Raw genomic sequence first — 20,968 nt, forward strand, 5'->3', positions numbered from 1 at the left:
TGTTTCAGTAATTGAGGCAGTGCTGCACTATTTGAGGCTCAGTAATTGAGGGTGTGCTGCGCTATTTGAGGGACAGTAATTGAGCGTTTGCTGCACTATTGGAGCATCAGTAATTGAGGGTGTGCTGCACTTTGGGGTTTCAGTAATTGAGGGTGTGCTGCACTATTGGAGTGTCAGTACTTGTTCTAAGAAATTATGAGGATCAGGTTCGCAGGCGGGTAGTTTGATGCGGAAACAAAGAACAGGAGACTAGCTTGCTAGGATAATATTATTTTATTTTGCTTGTTTCCTACCTAGCCTATATAGGATAGAAACCAGGTCCGATACTCACAACGGGTCTGGCATAATTGGCTATATACTTACTCCACGAATTACTGGAACTGGGAGCCGTCAGTTCTGCGGAGGTGCCGCCTGTGACCCACGCTCAGCGATTAGCTTAACCCGGAGCAGACTCCCCGAACTGGGGACTTTCCAGGCTTATATATGCGCTACTTGCCGAGTTCACTGAGTCCGCGTTGGGCACTCGTCCAACACATTGTTTAGTACTGGGCATTGTTCCCATGCGGTTTCGGCTCCGACTCCCTTCAGTAGATAACAGGAAGTCTCTTAGCAACGTCTTGTGTTCAAGGTCAACTGGTGCCTGGATCCAATCTTGCATGTATTGGGACACCATGTTAACCCCTTATATTACATTCCACTGATTGGCCCAATACATGTAACGATTATACAAATACATAATAATAAGCAATACATTGTTATAACATGTACATGTTTTGTTCCAGTTGCTGCCGCACACGGCAAACATACGTACAGGTCAGTATATTACAACAGGTCAGAATCACTAAAACTCCGATTAAAATGAACAACGGAGGAAATAGGGAACGTCGTGCCGTAGTTGACAGCCCATTGAACAGATCCCACCAGTGATGGGCGGATTCCACCTCTACTACATGAGCAGCGTGTACTACCTTTTGGCCATGTATAAAGGTGGACACAGTCACCCGGGTAACATTGATTTGATGTTGTCGCAATATCTGCTTTAGCTCTTCCGAGCGATCGAGGGCCTGTTTAAAACGCTCTAGCGAGATACTCCAAGGGTGCAGCCATACCTGCCACTGCATAGTGGTGAGGTGTTGCGTTCCGCTGTAATTGGTCAATAGGTAAGTATGGTTCTGCCACCGCCATCGATAGATGCCAGTAAGGCAACCTGAAAAAGGGGTCGTCGGGAGTAAGGCATGGGCATGACTAGTGGCCACACAGAGCGTATGGGGACCAATCTGCCACATCATATCTCGGGGTGCCTCAATCATCCATTCACACAAAGCCGTGTCTTCTGTAAGGCACGGGTCTCGATATCGATCCATCAACAGACAGGCCTTTCCTTGATCCGCCTGCTCACACGCGGACAAGTCATAGGTAAGATTGGTGTCCGGACTGAACCAATTCCCTTTTGTTTTGAGAAAGTAATATCCATCAGATGTAATGACCGGCAATACGTAATATCGGCACACCGTCACAAAATCAGTTACATTCAAGGTTACAAAATGTCCTTTACACAGCGTTGCATTACACCATGTTTTGTCCGGATAGGTGTTCATCCATAATTTCTCAGATACGTTCCACACCCCTCGCCAGGCCTAAACATTAGGCGAAGTGACTATTCGTAAAAATCGTTCTTTTTGCAAATGTGCATGCAGCATTTGGATACCGCAAATTGTCCAGTTCATCTGTACAGTAAAATTTTGGAACAGCCGTTGAGTCGAATCCCACACGTCCAATTCCCATTTTAAGGAATGCAGCAAAATTCGTGCAGTCTCTTCCTGCGTCATCATGGCCGACGGCATCCATCGGCCAATAGTGTACAGGCCTTGTGCAATTGCTTGCCCCGTACTGGATAATTTAGTACGGGTCACTTCAGAGTCTATAGCATTGGATATCCCCATTACTGTCCCTGCCCCTCCTAACAAGGTATCGTACCATGCCCGTCGTCGCCGTTTAGGGTTACATTCGGGTATGACTGGCAGTCGGAAGGTGGTTGATGTTTTGGGATGCCAGACTCTCCCCTGATTAACCAGTCCATTGGGCCTCTGCCAGTGATTGGCGTCCCATTGGTAATCCTCATTTCGTCGTTGGCGGTAATAATAGTCCATTCAATACCACCCTCATGACACTGTCCTTCGGAACACATATTCACCCGGGTGTGAATGGTCAGTGCGCAGCCCGGGGCCACTGTTGTGTTTGCATCCTCAAAGCTGCCTTTGCATCGATACAACGTGCAATTGCTGGTGATAGTCATAATGTCACATCGTTGTCCGGAGGGGCACGTAAAATTGTCCTGCCTTCGCTCTTGGTCACTGGCTTCCCAGCTGACGATCTGTCCCAGAGCACCAGCATTGTGTTTCGTTTCTTCCGACCCGGGTCTTGACATACTCCGACCCAGGATTCCAACAGTCCATAGCACATTCAGGGCCCACCACCATGCCATGATCCGGATCTATGGTGACGAGAAGACGTGGGCTCATGTTTCTCGGAGGTAGCATTGGTTTGCCGGCACATTATGCCAGGCTGAGTCCCCTGGATACATTATTGTCACCAAACTATCCTTCCCTTGGGCGATTATTTCTGCCGGTTTTGGAGGGCCATTTGGCTGGCGTACCCAAACTTTAGCCCCCTTTACATCAGTGGATCCGAAACCTCCCGTTCCCCGTTCGGTTATTTTCGTAGGGGCCCCCGTCTCCTCCACAGTGGACATGTCACAAGGTTTAATTACCAATTGGGCGATCTTATCCCCCTTATTAACCACGTAGGGCTCGGTGGTGATGTTGACTAGGATAACCCCAATCTCTCCCTGATAGTCTGCGTCAATAACTCCACCCATGACATCGATCCCTTTCAGTGATAACCCAGATCGTGGGAGAATGTGTCCATAAGTCCCGGAAGGGCAAACTAATCCCAAGCCGGTTTTAACTGCCGTTGGCACTTGGGGCACCAACGTCCGGGTAGTCAAGGCCCGCAAATCAAGCCCCGCTGATGCCGGGGTGGCCCGGACTGGCAGTTCCGCTTCCGCATCGAATTTCCACATTTTAATGGGACGCGCCTCGGGCGTGTCACATACCTTTATCATCCTATTTAAGGGTGTAACTCCATTCCCCAATGGACGATTGTTAATTTGTTTTACAACTCGGATGAGGTTCTTTTTCCAATTTGTCAAATCATTCGCCCCCCCCGCCTTCCGAAGAGAGGACTTCAAGATCCCATTCATCCGTTCAATCAGTCCTGCTGCTTGCGGATGATACGGCACATGGTATATCCATTCGACATGATTATCGTTGCACCATTTCTTTATCCGCCCTCCCGTAAAGTGCGAACCGTTGTCGCTCTGGACCTGCATAGGCATCCCATAGAATTGTTCTATCATATTTAAACATCGCAGGGTTGCCTGCTGATTATTATGGCGACAAGGATGGGTCACCAGGACCCCAGACATGGTGTCCACTGCTGTGCAAATGTGCCTGCATCCCTGGGACGTGGGCAATGGGCCCACGAAGTCCATCTGCCAGCTTTGGCCGGGGCCTTCTCCTCGGTGAATGTGCCCCATCATATGCTGAGGCACTCCCTGTCTTTGGTGTTGGCATTGCTCACACTGATTCACTGCGGTTTTTACATCGTCTACCAGCAGGTCTATACCCCGATCCCGGGCCCATTGTAGAGTCCCTTGTACCCCCCAATGCCCAGCCTTTTGGTGTGCCCATCTGGCTAGGTCCACCGAGGTGTCCCTCTGTATTACCATAGCTCGAACTATGCCGTCAACATATCGGTTATGGAGGGCTTCTGCGTCATTTCGGGACGTGTGGGCGTCCACGTGTGTGATAAATATCCTTAAATGCTGGGCCTTCTCCCAAATTTCCTCCCACAGCGGCCTACCCCATACTTCCCAACTTTGGATCATCCACTGATTGGCCTGCCATGTGGGCATCCACTGAGTCATCCCGTTAACTACTGACCATGAATCGGAAAATAGGTGTACCCCAATAATTCCGGCCTGCATGATTACCATATGCACCGCCTTGAGCTCGGCCCACTGGCTGCTCTTACCCTCTCCCAATTCTTCCAATGTAATCCCTTGCTTTGGATTATACGCAGCGGCCTTCCACCTACGCCGTCCTGACTTCCATTGAGCCGAGCCGTCCACGAACCAAGCAGTGGCTTGCTCTTCCGACGTCAGCTCATCGTACCTTTTCCCAAGTTTCACAGGTGATTCTGTGTATTCAATCACCTCGAATCTCACTTCCCCTCCCTCAGGGGCCTCCGCCACTTGCTCATGTAAGACTGACACCCCCTTCTGCCCAGTCTTCACCCTTTCTGACACATACCATTTCCATTTGATGATACTACTTTCTTGGGCCGTCCCTATCCTATGTGTAGTGGGATCACTCATTACCCACGGGAGAATGGGTATAGCCGTTCTCATAATTACTTCGTGTCCCGCTGTCAGGGCCTCGGTTTCCACCAAGCTCCAGTAGCAGGACAACAGTTGTTTCTCAAAGGGGGTGTACCTCCCCCCCGCCGGGGGTAGTTTACGAGACCAAAACCCCAACGGCTTCCTTACGCGTCCTTGTTTTTGCCATAGACTCCAATTTGCATAGTCTCCCTGTGCCGAAACCTGCAATTCGACCGGTCCTGACTGTATTTTTCCTAGGGATACAGCCTGCTGTATCGCTTGTTTGGCCATCTCGAAGGCGAGTTGATGGTTGTTAGTCCATTCAAACTCTGCCTTCTTCCTGGTAATTTGGTATAATGGTCTCAGTATCTGTCCCAAATGTGGTATATGTTGCCTCCAAAAGCCAAATAGTCCGATAAATTGCTGTACGTCCTTTTGCGTGTGAGGAACTGCGAAGGCCTGAATTTTATCCCTGGCCTTCTCGGTAACTTCTCGTTCCCCTTTATTCCAAATTATCCCCAGGAACTTCACAGTCTGGGAAGGCCCTTGTATCTTTGCCGGGTTGATTTCCCATCCGTACCCCTTCATGTGTTGGACTAATGCGTCCAACAGTGTTTGTATCTGGGCCTGCCCACTACCTTGTATCATTATATCGTCAATGTAGTGGGAGACCATTACATGGTCCGGCACTTCGAACCTAACAGGAGGCCGTCTCTGAACCTGTTTTCTCCGGACGACCGGATTCGCTCGCACCTGGGGTGGCAGCTCATCTTCGTACTGATCATCCGAGTCCCCCCATATATTCCCGTCCCAGTGGTCAATATCCCAGCCGTCCCCATTATTTAGCTGTGTCACAAACGCCCTTATTTGAGTGGGGTTCACGGAGCGCGGGCGCTTTCGCTCACTCTTCCGCTTACTAGACGACAAATGTGTGATCGCCCGCCCCGCTAATTCCGTTAGTGCTGCTATTTCTGCCTTTAGTTTTATAATTTCTTGTCTTAACACGGAGGCATCCCCGCTACTGAGCCCCTGCTCATGCTTAAGGGTTGCTATTTCAGCCTCCAACTTCTGACGCCTGTCAGACTGCTGCTTACAAGCCGCCGCACAAGCCCACATCCGCCTCTGGATCCCTGGCAAGGGGTTCCTTGAGGGGACCGGGATTTTCTCAAGGGTGGACAGCAGCGACCCTGGGGTGGTTCCTACGCCTTCGGCCTCCCAGTTTTCCGGTCGCCCCCCACCCTTCCGCAAACAGGCCGCTACACTATGCCACGGCCCTTGCCATCCTGGGACCGCAACCGCCTCGGCCTGCCCTTCTGGTTTCTTATTCCTTTTCCCAAACATTGTTTCGCATCAAAATCCCTCCTCAATTGCGATTGATCCTGCCGACTACGCCAAAATGTTCTAAGAAATTATGAGGATCAGGTTCGCAGGCGGGTAGTTTGATGCGGAAACAAAGAACAGGAGACTAGCTTGCTAGGATAATATTATTTTATTTTGCTTGTTTCCTACCTAGCCTATATAGGATAGAAACCAGGTCCGATACTCACAACGGGTCTGGCATAATTGGCTATATACTTACTCCACGAATTACTGGAACTGGGAGCCGTCAGTTCTGCGGAGGTGCCGCCTGTGACCCACGCTCAGCGATTAGCTTAACCCGGAGCAGACTCCCCGAACTGGGGACTTTCCAGGCTTATATATGCGCTACTTGCCGAGTTCACTGAGTCCGCGTTGGGCACTCGTCCAACACATTGTTTAGTACTGGGCATTGTTCCCATGCGGTTTCGGCTCCGACTCCCTTCAGTAGATAACAGGAAGTCTCTTAGCAACGTCTTGTGTTCAAGGTCAACTGGTGCCTGGATCCAATCTTGCATGTATTGGGACACCATGTTAACCCCTTATATTACAGTACTTGAGGTTATGCTGCAATATTGGAGTGTCAATAATTGAGCGTGTGCTGCACTCTTGGACTGTCAGTAATTGAGGGTGTGCTGCTCTCTATGAGGGTCAGTAATTCAGTGTTTGCTGCATTGCTGGAGTGTCAGTTATTGATGGTGAGCTGCACTATTGGAGTGTCAGTAGTTGAGATTGTGCTGCACTATTTGAGTGTCAGTAATTGGGGATGTGCTGCTCTGTTTGAGTGTCGGTAATTGAGGATGTGCTGCTATATTGGAGTGTCAGTAATTGTGGGTGTGCTGCACTACTGAAGTGTCAGTAACTGAGGGTGTGCTGCAGTATTGGATTGTCAGTAATTGAGGGTGTGCTGCACTCTTTGAGTATCAGTAATTCAGTGTTTGTTGCACTATTTGAGTGTCAGTTTTTGCTGGTGAGCTGCACTATTGGAGTGTCAGTAGTTGAGATTGTGCTGCACTATTTGAGTGTCAGTAATTGGGGATGTGCTGCTCTGTTTGAGTGTCGGTAATTGAGGATGTGCTGCTATATTGGAGTGTCAGTAATTGTGGGTGTGCTGCACTACTGAAGTGTCAGTAACTGAGGGTGTGCTGCAGTATTGGATTGTCAGTTATTGAGGGTGTGCTGCACTATTTGAGTGTCAGTAAGTGAGGTTACGCTGCACTATTGGTGTGTCAGAAATTGCGGATGCACTGCACTATAAGATTGTCAGTAATTGAGGGTGTGCTGCACTATTGTAGTGTCAGTAATTGAAGGTGTGCTGCAATATTGGAGCGTCATTAATTGAGGGTCTGCTGCACTATTGCCGGGCCAGTAATTGAGTGTGTGCAGCACTATTGGAGTGTTAGAAATTGAGGGTGTGCTGCACTATTGGAGTGTCAGTAATTGAGGGTGTGCTGCACTATTGGAGTGTCAGTATTTGAGGGTGTGGTGCACTCTTTGAGGATCAGTAATTCAGTGTTTGCTGCACTATGGCAGTGTCAGGTATTGATGGTTAGCTGCACTAATGGAGTGTCAGTAGTTGAGATTGTGCTGCACTATTGTAGTGACTGTAATTGAGGGTGTGCTGCACTCTGTGAGGGTCAGTAATTCAGTGTTGGCTGCGGAATGGGAGTGTCAGTAATTGAGGGTGTGCAGCACTATTGGAGTGTCAGTAATTGAGGGTGTGCTGCACTGTTGGAGTGTCAGTAATTGAGGGTGTGCTGCACTTTTGGAGTGTCAGTAATTGAGGTTGTGCTGCAATATTGTAGGGTGTATTTGAGGGTGTGCTGCTCTATTAGATTGTCAGTAATTGATGGTTTGCTGTACTAATTGAGTGTCAGTAATTGAGGGTGTGCTGCACTTTTGGTGTGTCAGTATTTGAGGGTGTGCTGCATTATTGGAATGTCGGTAATTGAAGGTGTGATACACTATTGGATTGTGAGGAATTGAGGGTGTGCTGCACTTTTGGAGTTTCAGTAATTGAGGGTATGCTGCAATCTCGGAGGGTCAGTATTTGAGGGTGAGCTGCTCCATTAGATTGTCAGTAATTGAGGCTTTGCTGTACTAGTTGAGGGTTAGTAATTGTCCGTGTGCTGCACTATTGGAGTGTCAGTTATTGATGGTGAGCTGCACTATTAGAGTGTCAGTAGTTGAGATTATGCTGCACTATTTGAGTGTCAGTAATTGAGGGTCTGCTGTCCTATTGAAGTCTCAGTTTTTGAGGATGTGCTGAACTATTGGAGTGTCAGTAATTGACGGTTGCTGCATTATGCATTGTCAATAATTGATGTTGTGCTGCACTCTGTGAGGGTCAGTAATTCAGTGTTGGCTGAGGAATGGGAGTGTCAGTAATTGAGGGTGTGCAGCACTATTGGAGTGTTAGAAATTGAGGGTGAGCTGCACTATTGGCGTGTCAGTGCTTGAGTGTGTGCTGCAATATTGGAGTGTCAGTAATTGAGGGTGTGCTACGCTATTGGAGGGTCAGTATTTGAGGGTGTGCTGCACTATTTGATGGTCAGTAATTGAGGGTTTGCTGCATTATTGGAGGGTCAGTAATTGAGGGTGTGCTGCACTATTTGAAGGTCAATATTTGAGGGTTTGCTGCACTATCGGAGGGTCATTACTTGAGGGTGTGCTGCTCTGTTGGAAGTTCAGTTATTGAGGGTGTGCTGTACTAATGGAGTGTGAGTAATTGAGGGTGTGCTACACTGTTGGAAGGTCAGTAATTGAGGGTGTGCTGCACTATTGGAACGTCGGTAATTGAGGTTGTGCTGCAATATTGCAGGGTCAGTTTTTGAGGGTGTGCTGCTCTATTAGATTGTCTGTAATTGAGGGTTTCCTGTACTATTGGATGGTTAGAAATTGAGCGTGTGCTGCTCTATTGGAGTGTCGGTAATTGAGGGTGATTTGCACTATTGGGGTGTCAGTAATTGAGGGTAAGCTGCACTTTTGCAGGGTCAGTAATTGAGTGTGCGCTGCATTATTGGAGTGTCAGTAATTGAGGGTGTGCTGCAATATTGGAGTGTCAGTAATTGAGGGTGTGCTGCAATATTGGAGTGTCAGTAATTGAGGGTGTGCTGCAATATTGGAGTGTCAGTAATTGAGGGTGTGCTGCTCTGTTGGAGTGTCAGTAATTGAGGGTGTGCTGCTCTGTTGGAGTGTCAGTAATTGAGGGTGTGCTGCAATATTGGTGTGTCAGTAATTGAGGGTTTGCTGCACTATTTGAGTGTCAGTAATTGAGGTTGTGCTACACTATTGGAGTGTCAGTAATTGAGGGTGTGCTGCACTATTGGTGGGACAGTAATTGAGGATGTGCTGCACTATTGGAACGTTAGTAATAGAGTGTGTGCTGCATTATTGGAGAGTCAGTAATTGAGGGTGTTTTGCACTATTGGAGTGTCAGTAATTGAGGGTGTGCTGCACTATAGGAGTGTCAGTAATTGTGGGAGTTTTGCACTATTGGGGTGTCAGTAATTGAGGGTGTGCTGCACTATTGGAGTGTCTGTAATTGAGGGTGTGCTGCACTATTGGTGTGTCAGTATTTGAGGGTGTGCTGCACTATTGGAGGGTAAGTAATTGAGGGTGTGCTGCACTATTGGGGTTTCAGTAATTGAGGATGTGCTGTACTATTGGCGGGTCAGTAATTGAGGGTGTGCTGCACTATTGGAGTGTCAGTAGTTGAGATTATGCTGCACTATTTGAGTGTCAGTAATTGAGGATGTGCACCTCTGTTGGAGTGTCTGTAATTGAGAGTGTGTTTCACTATTGGAGTGTCACTAATTGAGAGTGTGCTGCTGTATTGGAGTGTCAGTTATTGTGGGTCTGTTTCACTATAGGAGTGTCACTACTTGAGGGTGTGCTGCTGTACTGGAGTGTCTGTAATTGAGGGTGTGCTGCACTGTTTGAGGGTCAGTAATTCAGTGTTGGCTGCACTATGGGAGTGTCATAATTGACGGTGTGCTGAACTATTGGAGTGTCAGTAATTGAGGGTGTGCTGCACTATTGGAGTGTCAGAAATTGCGGGTTTGCTGCACTATAGGATTGTCAGTAATTGAGTGTCTGCTGCAGTATAGGAGTGTCAGTAATTGGGGATGTGCTCCTCTGTTGGAGTGTCTGTAATTGAGGGTGTGCTGCTCTATTGTTGTGTCAGGAATTGAGCGTGTGCTGCACTATTGCTGGGTCAGTATTTGAGGGTGTGCTGCTCTATTGGAGGGCCAGTAATTGAGGGTTTGCTGCATTTTTTGAGTGTCAGTAATTGAGGGTGTGCTGCTCTATTGGTGTGTCAGTAATTGAGGGCGTGCAGCACTATTGGAGGGTCAGTAATTGATGGTGTGCTGCACTATTGGTGTGTCAGTAATTGAGGGCGTGCAGCACTATTGGAGGGTCAGTAATTCAGGGTTTGCTGCACTATTGGAGTGTCAGTAATTGAGGGTGTGCTGCTCTTTTGGAGTGTCAGTAATTGAAGGTGTGCTGCACTATTGGCGTGTCAGTAATTGAGGGTGTGCTGCACTACTGGTGTTCAGTAATTGAGGGCGTACAGCACTATTGGAGGGTCAGTAATTCAGGGTTTGCTGCGTTATTGGAGAGTCAGTAATTGAGGGTGTTTTGCACTACTGGAGTGTCAGTAATTCAGGGTGTGCTGCACTATAGGAGTGTCAGTAATTGTGGGAGTTTTGCACTATTGGGGTGTCAGTAATTGAGGGTGTGCTGCACTATTGGAGTGTCAGTAATTGAGGGTGTGCTGCAGTATTGGTGTGTCAGTATTTGAGGGTGTGCTGCACTATTGGAGGGTAAGTAATTGAGGGTGTGCTGCACTATTGTGGTTTCAGTAATTGAGGATGTGCTGTACTATTGGTGGGTCAGTAATTGAGGATGTGCTGCACTATTGGAGTGTCAGTAACTGAGGGTGTGCTGCATTATTGATGTTTTAGTAATTGAGGGTGTGCTGCAATATTGGAGTGTCAGTAATTAAGGGTGTGCTGCAATATTTGAGGGTCAGTAATTGAGGGGTTGCTGCACTATTGAAGTGAAAGTTATTGAGGGTGTGCTCCTCTGTTGGAGTGTCAGTAATTGAGGCTGTACTATTGGCGGTCAGTAATTGAGGGTGTGCTGCTGTATTTGAGGGTCAGTAATTGAGGGTGTGATTCACTATTGGACTGTCAGTAATTGAAGGTGTGCTGCACTATTGGAGTGTCAGTAATTGATGATGTGCTGCACTATTGAAGTGTCTGTTATTGAGGGTGTGCTCCTCTGTTGGAGTGTCTGAAATTCAGGGTGTGCTGCTGTATTGGAGTGTCAGTAATTGAGGGTGTGCTGCACTATTGGAGTGTCATTAACTGAGTGTGTGCTGCACTATTGGGGTTTCAGTATTTGTGGGTGTGCGGCACTATTGTTGTGTCAGTAATTGAGGGTGTGCTGCTCTGTTGGAGTGTCAGTAACTGAGGGTGTGCTGCATTATTGGGGTTTCAATAATTGTGGGTGTGCTGCACTATTTGAGGGTCAGTAATTGAGGGTGTGCTGCAGTATTTGAGGGTCAGTAATTGAGGGTGTGCTGCTCTATTCAAGGGTCAGTAATTGGGGTGTGCTGCTCTGTTGGAGTGTCAGTAATGGACGGTGTGCTGCACTATTGGTGTGTCAGTAACTGAGAGTGTGCTGCACTATTGGGGTTTAAGTAATTGAGGGTGTGCTGCACTATTGGAGTGTCAGTAATTGAGGGTGTGCTGCACTATTTGAGGGTCATTAATTGAGGATGTGCTGCATTATTGGAGTGTCAGTAATTGAGGGTGTGCTGCACTATTGGAGTGTCAGTTATTGATGGTGAGCTGCAGTATTGGAGTGTCAGTAGTTGAGATTGTGCTGAATAATTGGAGTGTCAGTACTTGAGGGTGTGCTGAACCATTGGAGTGTCAGTAAATGAGGGTGTGCTGCACTATTGGAGTGTCCGAAATTGCGGGTTCGCTGCACTATAGGATTGTCTGTAATTGTGGGTCTGCTGCTCTTTTGGAGTGTCAGTAATTGAGGATGTGCTGCACTATTGGCGGGTCAGTAATTGAGGGTGTGCTGCACTATTGGAGTGTCAGTAACTGAGGGTGTGCTGCATTATTGATGTTTTAGTAATTGAGGGTGTGCTGCAATATTGGAGTGTCACTAATTAAGGGTGTGCTGCAATATTTGAGGGTCAGTAATTGAGGGGTTGCTGCACTATTGGAGTGTTAGTTATTGATGGTGAGCTGCAGTACTGGAGTGTCAGTAGTTGAGATTGTGCTGAACTATTGGAGTGTCAGTACTTGAGGGTGTGCTGCACTATTGGAGTGTCAGTAATTGAGGGTGTGCTGCACTATTGGAGTGTTAGTTATTGATGGTGAGCTGCAGTACTGGAGTGTCAGTAGTTGAGATTGTGCTGAACTATTGGAGTGTCAGTACTTGAGGGTGTGCTGAACTATTGGAATTTCAGTACTTGAGGGTGTGCTGCACTTTTTGAGGGTCAGCAATTAAGTGTTGGCTGCACTCTATGAGGGTCAGTAATTGATGGTGAGCTGCAGTATTGGAGTGTCAGTAGTTGAGATTCTGCTGCACTATTTGAGTGTCGGTAATTGAGTATGTGCTGCTCTATTTGAGTGTCAGTAATTGAGGGTGTGCTGGACTACTGGAGTGTCAGAAATTAAGGTTGTGCTGCATTATAGGAGTGTCAGTAATTGAGGGTGTGCTGCAATATTGAGTGGTCATTAATTAAGGGTGTGCTGCACTATTCGTGTGTCAGTAATTGGGGGTGTGCTGCACTATTGGAGTGTTAGTAATAGAGGGTGTGCTGCACTATTGGATTGTCAGTAATTGAGGTTGTGCTCCACTATTGGGGAATCACTAATTGAGGGTGTGCTCCACTAATGGTGTGTCAGTATTTGAGGGTGCGCTGAACTACTGGGGTTCATTAATTGAGGGTGTGCCTCACTATTGGTGTGTCAGTAATTGAGGGTGTGCTGCAATATTGGGTGGTCATTAATTAAGGGTGTGCTGCACTATTGGTGTGTCTGTAATTGAGGGTGTGCTACACTATTGGAGTGTCAGTATTTGAGGGTGTGCTACACTATTGGAAGGTCAGTGATTGAGGTTGAGCTGCACCATTGGAGTGTCAGTAATTGAGGGTGTGCTGCACTATTTGAAGGTCAATAATTGAGGGTTTGCTGCACTATCGGAGGGTCATTACTTGAGGGTGTGCTGCTCTGTTGGAAGTTCAGTTATTGAGGGTGTGCTGTACTAATGGAGTGTGAGTAATTGAGGGTGTGCTACACTGTAGGAAGGTCAGTAATTGAGGGTGTGCTGCACTATTGGAACGTCAGTAATTGAGGTTGTGCTGCAATATTGCAGGGTCAGTTTTTGAGGGTGTGCTGCTCTATTAGATTGTCTGTAATTGAGGGTTTCCTGTACTATTGGATGGTTACAAATTAAGCATGTGCTGCTCTATTGGAGTGTCAGTAATTGAGGGTGATTTGCACTCTTGGGGTGTCAGTAATTGAGGGTAAGCTGCACTTTTGCAGGGTCAGTAATTGAGTGTGCGCTGCATTATTGGAGTGTCAGTAATTGAGGGTGTGCTGCAATATTGGAGCGTCAGTTATTGAGGGTGTGCTGCAATTTTGGAGTGTCAGTAATTGAGGGTGTGCTGCAATATTGGAGTGTCAGTAATTGAGGGTGTGCTGCTCTGTTGGAGTGTCAGTAATTGAGGGTGTGCTGCTCTGTTGGAGTGTCAGTAATTGAGGGTGTGCTGCAATATTGGTGTGTCAGTAATTGAGGGTGTGCTGCACTATTTGAGTGTCAGTAATTGAGGTTGTGCTACACTATTGGAGTGTCAGTAATTGAGGGTGTGCTGCACTATTGGTGGGACAGTAATTGAGGATGTGCTGCACTATTGGAACGTTAGTAATAGAGTGTGTGCTGCATTATTGGAGAGTCAGTAATTGAGGGTGTTTTGCACTATTGGAGTGTCATTAATTGAGGGTGTGCTGCACTATAGGAGTGTCAGTAATTGTGGGAGTTTTGCACTATTGGGGTGTCAGTAATTGAGGGTGTGCTGCACTATTGGAGTGTCTGTAATTGAGAGTGTGCTGCACTATTGGTGTTTCAGTATTTGAGGGTGTGCTGCACTATTGGAGGGTAAGTAATTGAGGGTGTGCTGCACTATTGGGGTTTCAGTAATTGAGGATGTGCTGTACTATTGGCGGGTCAGTAATTGAGGGTGTGCTGCACTATTGGAGTGTCAGTAGTTGAGATTATGCTGCACTATTTGAGTGTCAGTAATTGAGGATGTGCACCTCTGTTGGAGTGTCTGTAATTGAGAGTGTGTTTCACTATTGGAGTGTCACTAATTGAGAGTGTGCTGCTGTATTGGAGTGTCAGTTATTGTGGGTCTGTTTCACTATAGGAGTGTCACTACTTGAGGGTGTGCTGCTGTACTGGAGTGTCTGTAATTGAGGGTGTGCTGCACTGTTTGAGGGTCAGTAATTCAGTGTTGGCTGCACTATGGGAGTGTCATAATTGACGGTGTGCTGAACTATTGGAGTGTCAGTAATTGAGGGTGTGCTGCACTATTGGAGTGTCAGAAATTGCGGGTTTGCTGCACTATAGGATTGTCAGTAATTGAGTGTCTGCTGCAGTATTGGAGTGTCAGTAATTGGGGATGTGCTCCTCTGTTGGAGTGTCTGTAATTGAGGGTGTGCTGCTCTATTGTTGTGTCAGGAATTGAGCGTGTGCTGCACTATTGCTGGGTCAGTAATTGAGGGTGTGCTGCTCTATTTGAGGGCCAGTAATTGAGGGTTTGCTGCATTTTTTGAGTGTCAGTAATTGAGGGTGTGCTGCTCTATTGGTGTGTCAGTAATTGAGGGCGTGCAGCACTATTGGAGGGTCAGTAATTGATGGTGTGCTGCACTATTGGTGTGTCAGTAATTGAGGGCGTGCAGCACTATTGGAGGGTCAGTAATTCAGGGTTTGCTGCACTATTGGAGTGTCAGTAATCGAGGGTGTGCTGCTCTTTTGGAGTGTCAGTAATTGAAGGTGTGCTGCACTATTGGAGTGTCAGTAATTGAGGGTGTGCTGCACTATTGGTGTTTCAGTAATTGAGGGCGTACAGCACTATTGGAGGGTCAGTAATTCAGGGTTTGCTGCATTATTGGAGAGTCAGTAATTGAGGGTTTTTTGCACTACTGGAGTGTCAGTAATTGAGGGTGTGCTGCACTATTGGAGTGTCAGTATTTGAGGGTGTGGTGCACTCTTTGAGGATCAGTAATTCAGTGTTTGCTGCACTATGGCAGTGTCAGTTATTGCTGGTTAGCTGCACTAATGGAGTGTCAGTAGTTGAGATTGTGCTGCACTATTGTAGTGACTGTAATTGAGGGTGTGCTGCACTCTTTGAGGGTCAGTAATTCAGTGTTGGCTGCGGAATGGGAGTGTCAGTAATTGAGAGTATGCAGCACTATTGGAATGTCAGTAATTGAGGGTGTGCTGCACTGTTGGAGTGTCAGTAATTGAGGGTGTGCTGCACTTTTGGAGTGTCAGTAATTGAGGTTGTGCTGCAATATTGTAGGGTGTATTTGAGGGTGTGCTGCTCTATTAGATTGTCAGTAATTGATGGTTTGCTGTACTAATTGAGTGTCAGTAATTGAGGGTGTGCTGCACTTTTGGTGTGTCAGTATTTGAGGGTGTGCTGCATTATTGGAATGTCGGTAATTGAAGGTGTGATACACTATTGGATTGTGAGGAATTGAGGGTGTGCTGCACTTTTGGAGTTTCAGTAATTGAGGGTATGCTGCAATCTCGGAGGGTCAGTATTTGAGGGTGAGCTGCTCCATTAGATTGTCAGTAATTGAGGCTTTGCTGTACTAGTTGAGGGTTAGTAATTGTCCGTGTGCTGCAATATTGGAGTGCCAGTTATTGATGGTGAGCTGCACTATTGTAGTGTCAGTAGTTGAGATTATGCTGCACTATTTGAGTGTCATTAATTGAGAGTCTGCTGTCCTATTGAAGTCTCAGTTTTTGAGGATGTGGTGCTCTCTTGGAGTGTCAGTAATTGAGGGTATGCTGCATTATGGAGTGTCAATAATTGAGGGTGTGCTGCACTCTGTGAGGGTCAGTAATTCAGTGTTGGCTGAGGAATGGGAGTGTCAGTAATTGAGGGTGTGCAGCACTATTGGAGTGTTAGAAATTGAGGGTGAGCTGCACTATTGGCGTGTCAGTGCTTGAGTGTGTGCTGCAATATTGGAGTGTCAGTAATTGAGGGTGTGCTACGCTATTGGAGGGTCAGTATTTGAGGGTGTGCTGCACTATTTGATGGTCAGTAATTGAGGGTTTGCTGCATTATTGGAGGGTCAGTAATTGAGGGTGTGCTGCACTATTTGAAGGTCAATATTTGAGGGTTTGCTGCACTATCGGAGGGTCATTACTTGAGGGTGTGCTGCTCTGTTGGAAGTTCAGTTATTGAGGGTGTGCTGTACTAATGGAGTGTGAGTAATTGAGGGTGTGCTACACTGTTGGAAGGTCAGTAATTGAGGGTGTGCTGCACTATTGGAACGTCGGTAATTGAGGTTGTGCTGCAATATTGCAGGGTCAGTTTTTGAGGGTGTGCTGCTCTATTAGATTGTCTGTAATTGAGGGTTTCCTGTACTATTGGATGGTTAGAAATTGAGCGTGTGCTGCTCTATTGGAGTGTCGGTAATTGAGGGTGATTTGCACTAATGGGGTGTCAGTAATTGAGGGTAAGCTGCACTTTTGCAGGGTCAGTAATTGAGTGTGCGCTGCATTATTGGAGTGTCAGTAATTGAGGGTGTGCTGCAATATTGGAGTGTCAGTAATTGAGGGTGTGCTGCAATATTGGAGTGTCAGTAATTGAGGGTGTGCTGCAATATTGGAGTGTCAGTAATTGAGGGTGTGCTGCTCTGTTGGAGTGTCAGTAATTGAGGGTGTGCTGCTCTGTTGGAGTGTCAGTAATTGAGGGTGTGCTGCAATACTGGTGTGTCAGTAATTGAGGGTGTGCTGCACTATTTGAGTGTCAGTAATTGAGGTTGTGCTACACTATTGGAGTGTCAGTAATTGAGGGTGTGCTGCACTATTGGTGGGACAGTAATTGAGGATGTGCTGCACTGTTGGAACGTTAGTAATAGAGTGTGTGCTGCATTATTGGAGAGTCAGTAATTGAGGGTGTTTTGCACTATTGGAGTGTCAGTAATTGAGGGTGTGCTGCACTATAGGAGTGTCAGTAATTGTGGGAGTTTTGCACTATTGGTGTGTCAGTAATTGAGGGTGTGCTGCACTATTGGAGTGTCTGTAATTGAGGGTGTGCTGCACTATTGGTGTGTCAGTATTTGAGGGTGTGCTGCACTATTGGAGGGTAAGTAATTGAGGGTGTGCTGCACTATTGGGGTTTCAGTAATTGAGGATGTGCTGCACTGTTTGAGGGTCAGTAATTCAGTGTTGGCTGCACTATGGGAGTGTCATAATTGACGGTGTGCTGAACTATTGGAGTGTCAGTAATTGAGGGTGTGCTGCTCTGTTGGAGTGTCAGTAATTGAGGGTGTGCTGCTCTGTTGGAGTGTCAGTAATTGAGGGTGTGCTGCAATACTGGTGTGTCAGTAATTGAGGGTGTGCTGCACTATTTGAGTGTCAGTAATTGAGGTTGTGCTACACTATTGGAGTGTCAGTAATTGAGGGTGTGCTGCACTATTGGTGGGACAGTAATTGAGGATGTGCTGCACTGTTGGAACGTTAGTAATAGAGTGTGTGCTGCATTATTGGAGAGTCAGTAATTGAGGGTGTTTTGCACTATTGGAGTGTCAGTAATTGAGGGTGTGCTGCACTATAGGAGTGTCAGTAATTGTGGGAGTTTTGCACTATTGGTGTGTCAGTAATTGAGGGTGTGCTGCACTATTGGAGTGTCTGTAATTGAGGGTGTGCTGCACTATTGGTGTGTCAGTATTTGAGGGTGTGCTGCACTATTGGAGGGTAAGTAATTGAGGGTGTGCTGCACTATTGGGGTTTCAGTAATTGAGGATGTGCTGTACTATTGGCGGGTCAGTAATTGAGGGTGTGCTGCACTATTGGAGTGTCAGTAGTTGAGATTATGCTGCACTATTTGAGTGTCAGTAATTGAGGATGTGCACCTCTGTTGGAGTGTCTGTAATTGAGAGTGTGTTTCACTATTGGAGTGTCACTAATTGAGAGTGTGCTGCTGTATTGGAGTGTCAGTTATTGTGGGTCTGTTTCACTATAGGAGTGTCACTACTTGAGGGTGTGCTGCTGTACTGGAGTGTCTGTAATTGAGGGTGTGCTGCACTGTTTGAGGGTCAGTAATTCAGTGTTGGCTGCACTATGGGAGTGTCATAATTGACGGTGTGCTGAACTATTGGAGTGTCAGTAATTGAGGGTGTGCTGCACTATTGGAGTGTCAGAAATTGCGGGTTTGCTGCACTATAGGATTGTCAGTAATTGAGTGTCTGCTGCAGTATTGGAGTGTCAGTAATTGGGGATGTGCTCCTCTGTTGGAGTGTCTGTAATTGAGGGTGTGCTGCTCTATTGTTGTGTCAGGAATTGAGCGTGTGCTGCACTATTGCTGGGTCAGTATTTGAGGGTGTGCTGCTCTATTGGAGGGCCAGTAATTGAGGGTTTGCTGCATTTTTTGAGTGTCAGTAATTGAGGGTGTGCTGCTCTATTGGTGTGTCAGTAATTGAGGGCGTGCAGCACTATTGGAGGGTCAGTAATTGAGGGTGTGCTGCACTATTGGTGTGTCAGTAATTGAGGGCGTGCAGCACTATTGGAGGGTCAGTAATTCAGGGTTTGCTGCACTATTGGAGTGTCAGTAATTGAGGGTGTGCTGCTCTTTTGGAGTGTCAGTAATTGAAGGTGTGCTGCACTATTGGAGTGTCAGTAATTGAGGGTGTGCTGCACTACTGGTGTTTCAGTAATTGAGGGCGTACAGCACTATTGGAGGGTCAGTAATACAGGGTTTGCTGCGTTATTGGAGAGTCAGTAATTGAGGGTGTTTTGCACTACTGGAGTGTCAGTAATTCAGGGTGTGCTGCACTATAGGAGTGTCAGTAATTGTGGGAGTTTTGCACTATTGGGGTGTCAGTAATTGAGGGTGTGCTGCACTATTGGAGTGTCAGTAATTGAGGGTGTGCTGCAGTATTGGTGTGTCAGTATTTGAGGGTGTGCTGCACTATTGGAGGGTAAGTAATTGAGGGTGTGCTGCACTATTGTGGTTTCAGTAATTGAGGATGTGCTGTACTATTGGTGGGTCAGTAATTGAGGATGTGCTGCACTATTGGAGTGTCAGTAACTGAGGGTGTGCTGCATTATTGATGTTTTAGTAATTGAGGGTGTGCTGCAATATTGGAGTGTCAGTAATTAAGGGTGTGCTGCAATATTTGAGGGTCAGTAATTGAGGGGTTGCTGCACTATTGAAGTGAAAGTTATTGAGGGTGTGCTCCTCTGTTGGAGTGTCAGTAATTGAGGCTGTACTATTGGCGGTCAGTAATTGAGGGTGTGCTGCTGTATTTGAGGGTCTGTAATTGAGGGTGTGATTCACTATTGGACTGTCAGTAATTGAAGGTGTGCTGCACTATTGGAGTGTCAGTAATTGATGATGTGCTGCACTATTGAAGTGTCTGTTATTGAGGGTGTGCTCCTCTGTTGGAGTGTCTGAAATTCAGTGTGCGCTGCTGTATTGGAGTGTCAGTAATTGAGGGTGTGCTGCACTATTGGAGTGTCATTAACTGAGTGTGTGCTGCACTATTGGGGTTTCAGTATTTGTGGGTGTGCGGCACTATTGTTGTGTCAGTAATTGAGGGTGTGCTGCTCTGTTGGAGTGTCAGTAACTGAGGTTGTGCTGCACTATTGGGGTTTCAATAATTGTGGGTGTGCTGCACTATTTGAGGGTCAGTAATTGAGGGTGTGCTGCAGTATTTGAGGGTCAGTAATTGAGGGTGTGCTGCTCTATTCAAGGGTCAGTAATTGGGGTGTGCTGCTCTGTTGGAGTGTCAGTAATGGACGGTGTGCTGCACTATTGGTGTGTCAGTAACTGAGAGTGTGCTGCACTATTGGGGTTTAAGTAATTGAGGGTGTGCTGCACTATTGGAGTGTCAGTAATTGAGGGTGTGCTGCACTATTTGAGGGTCATTAATTGAGGATGTGCTGCATTATTGGAGTGTCAGTAATTGAGGGTGTGCTGCACTATTGGAGTGTCAGTTATTGATGGTGAGCTGCAGTATTGGAGTGTCAGTAGTTGAGATTGTGCTGAATAATTGGAGTGTCAGTACTTGAGGGTGTGCTGAACCATTGGAGTGTCAGTAAATGAGGGTGTGCTGCACTATTGGAGTGTCCGAAATTGCGGGTTCGCTGCACTATAGGATTGTCTGTAATTGTGGGTCTGCTGCTCTTTTGGAGTGTCAGTAATTGAGGATGTGCTGCACTATTGGCGGGTCAGTAATTGAGGGTGTGCTGCACTATTGGAGTGTCAGTAACTGAGGGTGTGCTGCATTATTGATGTTTTAGTAATTGAGGGTGTGCTGCAATATTGGAGTGTCACTAATTAAGGGTGTGCTGCAATATTTGAGGGTCAGTAATTGAGGGGTTGCTGCACTATTGAAGTGAAAGTTATTGAGAGTGTGCTCCTCTGTTGGAGTGTCAGTAATTGAGGCTGTACTATTGGCGGTCAGTAATTGAGGGTGTGCTGCTGTATTTGAGGGTCAGTAATTGAGGGTGTGATGCACTATTGGAGTGTCAGTACTTGAAGGTGTGCTGCACTATTGGAGTGTCAGTAATTGAGGATGTGCTGCACTATTGAAGTGTCTGTTATTGAGGGTGTGCTCCTCTGTTGGAGTGTCTGAAATTCAGGGTGCGCTGCTGTATTGGAGTGTCAGTAATTGAGGGTGTGCTGCACTATTGGAGTGTCAGTGACTGAGGGTGTGCTGCACTTTTGGAGTGTAATTGAGGGTGTGTTGCACTCTTTGAGTATCAGTAATTCAGTGTTTGTTGCACTATTTGAGTGTCAGTTATTGATGGCGTGCTGCACTATTGGAGTGTCAGTAGTTGAGATTGTGCTGCACTATTTGAGTGTCAGTAAGTGAGGTTATGCTGCACTATTGGAGTGTCAGA

The 20,968-nt window shown here is 46.8% G+C and overlaps 1 protein-coding gene across 1 annotated transcript; it reads right to left on the reverse strand.

Moving 5' to 3' along the window:
• Window positions 1–257: 257 nt before the first annotated feature.
• LOC121275130 lies at window positions 258–5,944 on the reverse strand. The gene is made up of 2 exons (XM_041182546.1): window positions 3,577–5,944; window positions 258–2,236 (listed from the first exon to the last, which is right to left on the reverse strand). Exons 1-2 carry the CDS (start codon window positions 5,780–5,782, stop codon window positions 2,163–2,165), a joined length of 2,280 nt encoding a protein of 759 aa, XP_041038480.1. The 5' UTR covers window positions 5,783–5,944; the 3' UTR covers window positions 258–2,162.
• Between the last annotated feature and the right edge of the window lie 15,024 nt (window positions 5,945–20,968).

Source organism: Carcharodon carcharias, unplaced genomic scaffold (genome assembly GCF_017639515.1).
Source record: "Carcharodon carcharias isolate sCarCar2 unplaced genomic scaffold, sCarCar2.pri scaffold_1043_ctg1, whole genome shotgun sequence".
NCBI classification, from domain to species: Eukaryota; Metazoa; Chordata; class Chondrichthyes; order Lamniformes; family Lamnidae; genus Carcharodon; species Carcharodon carcharias.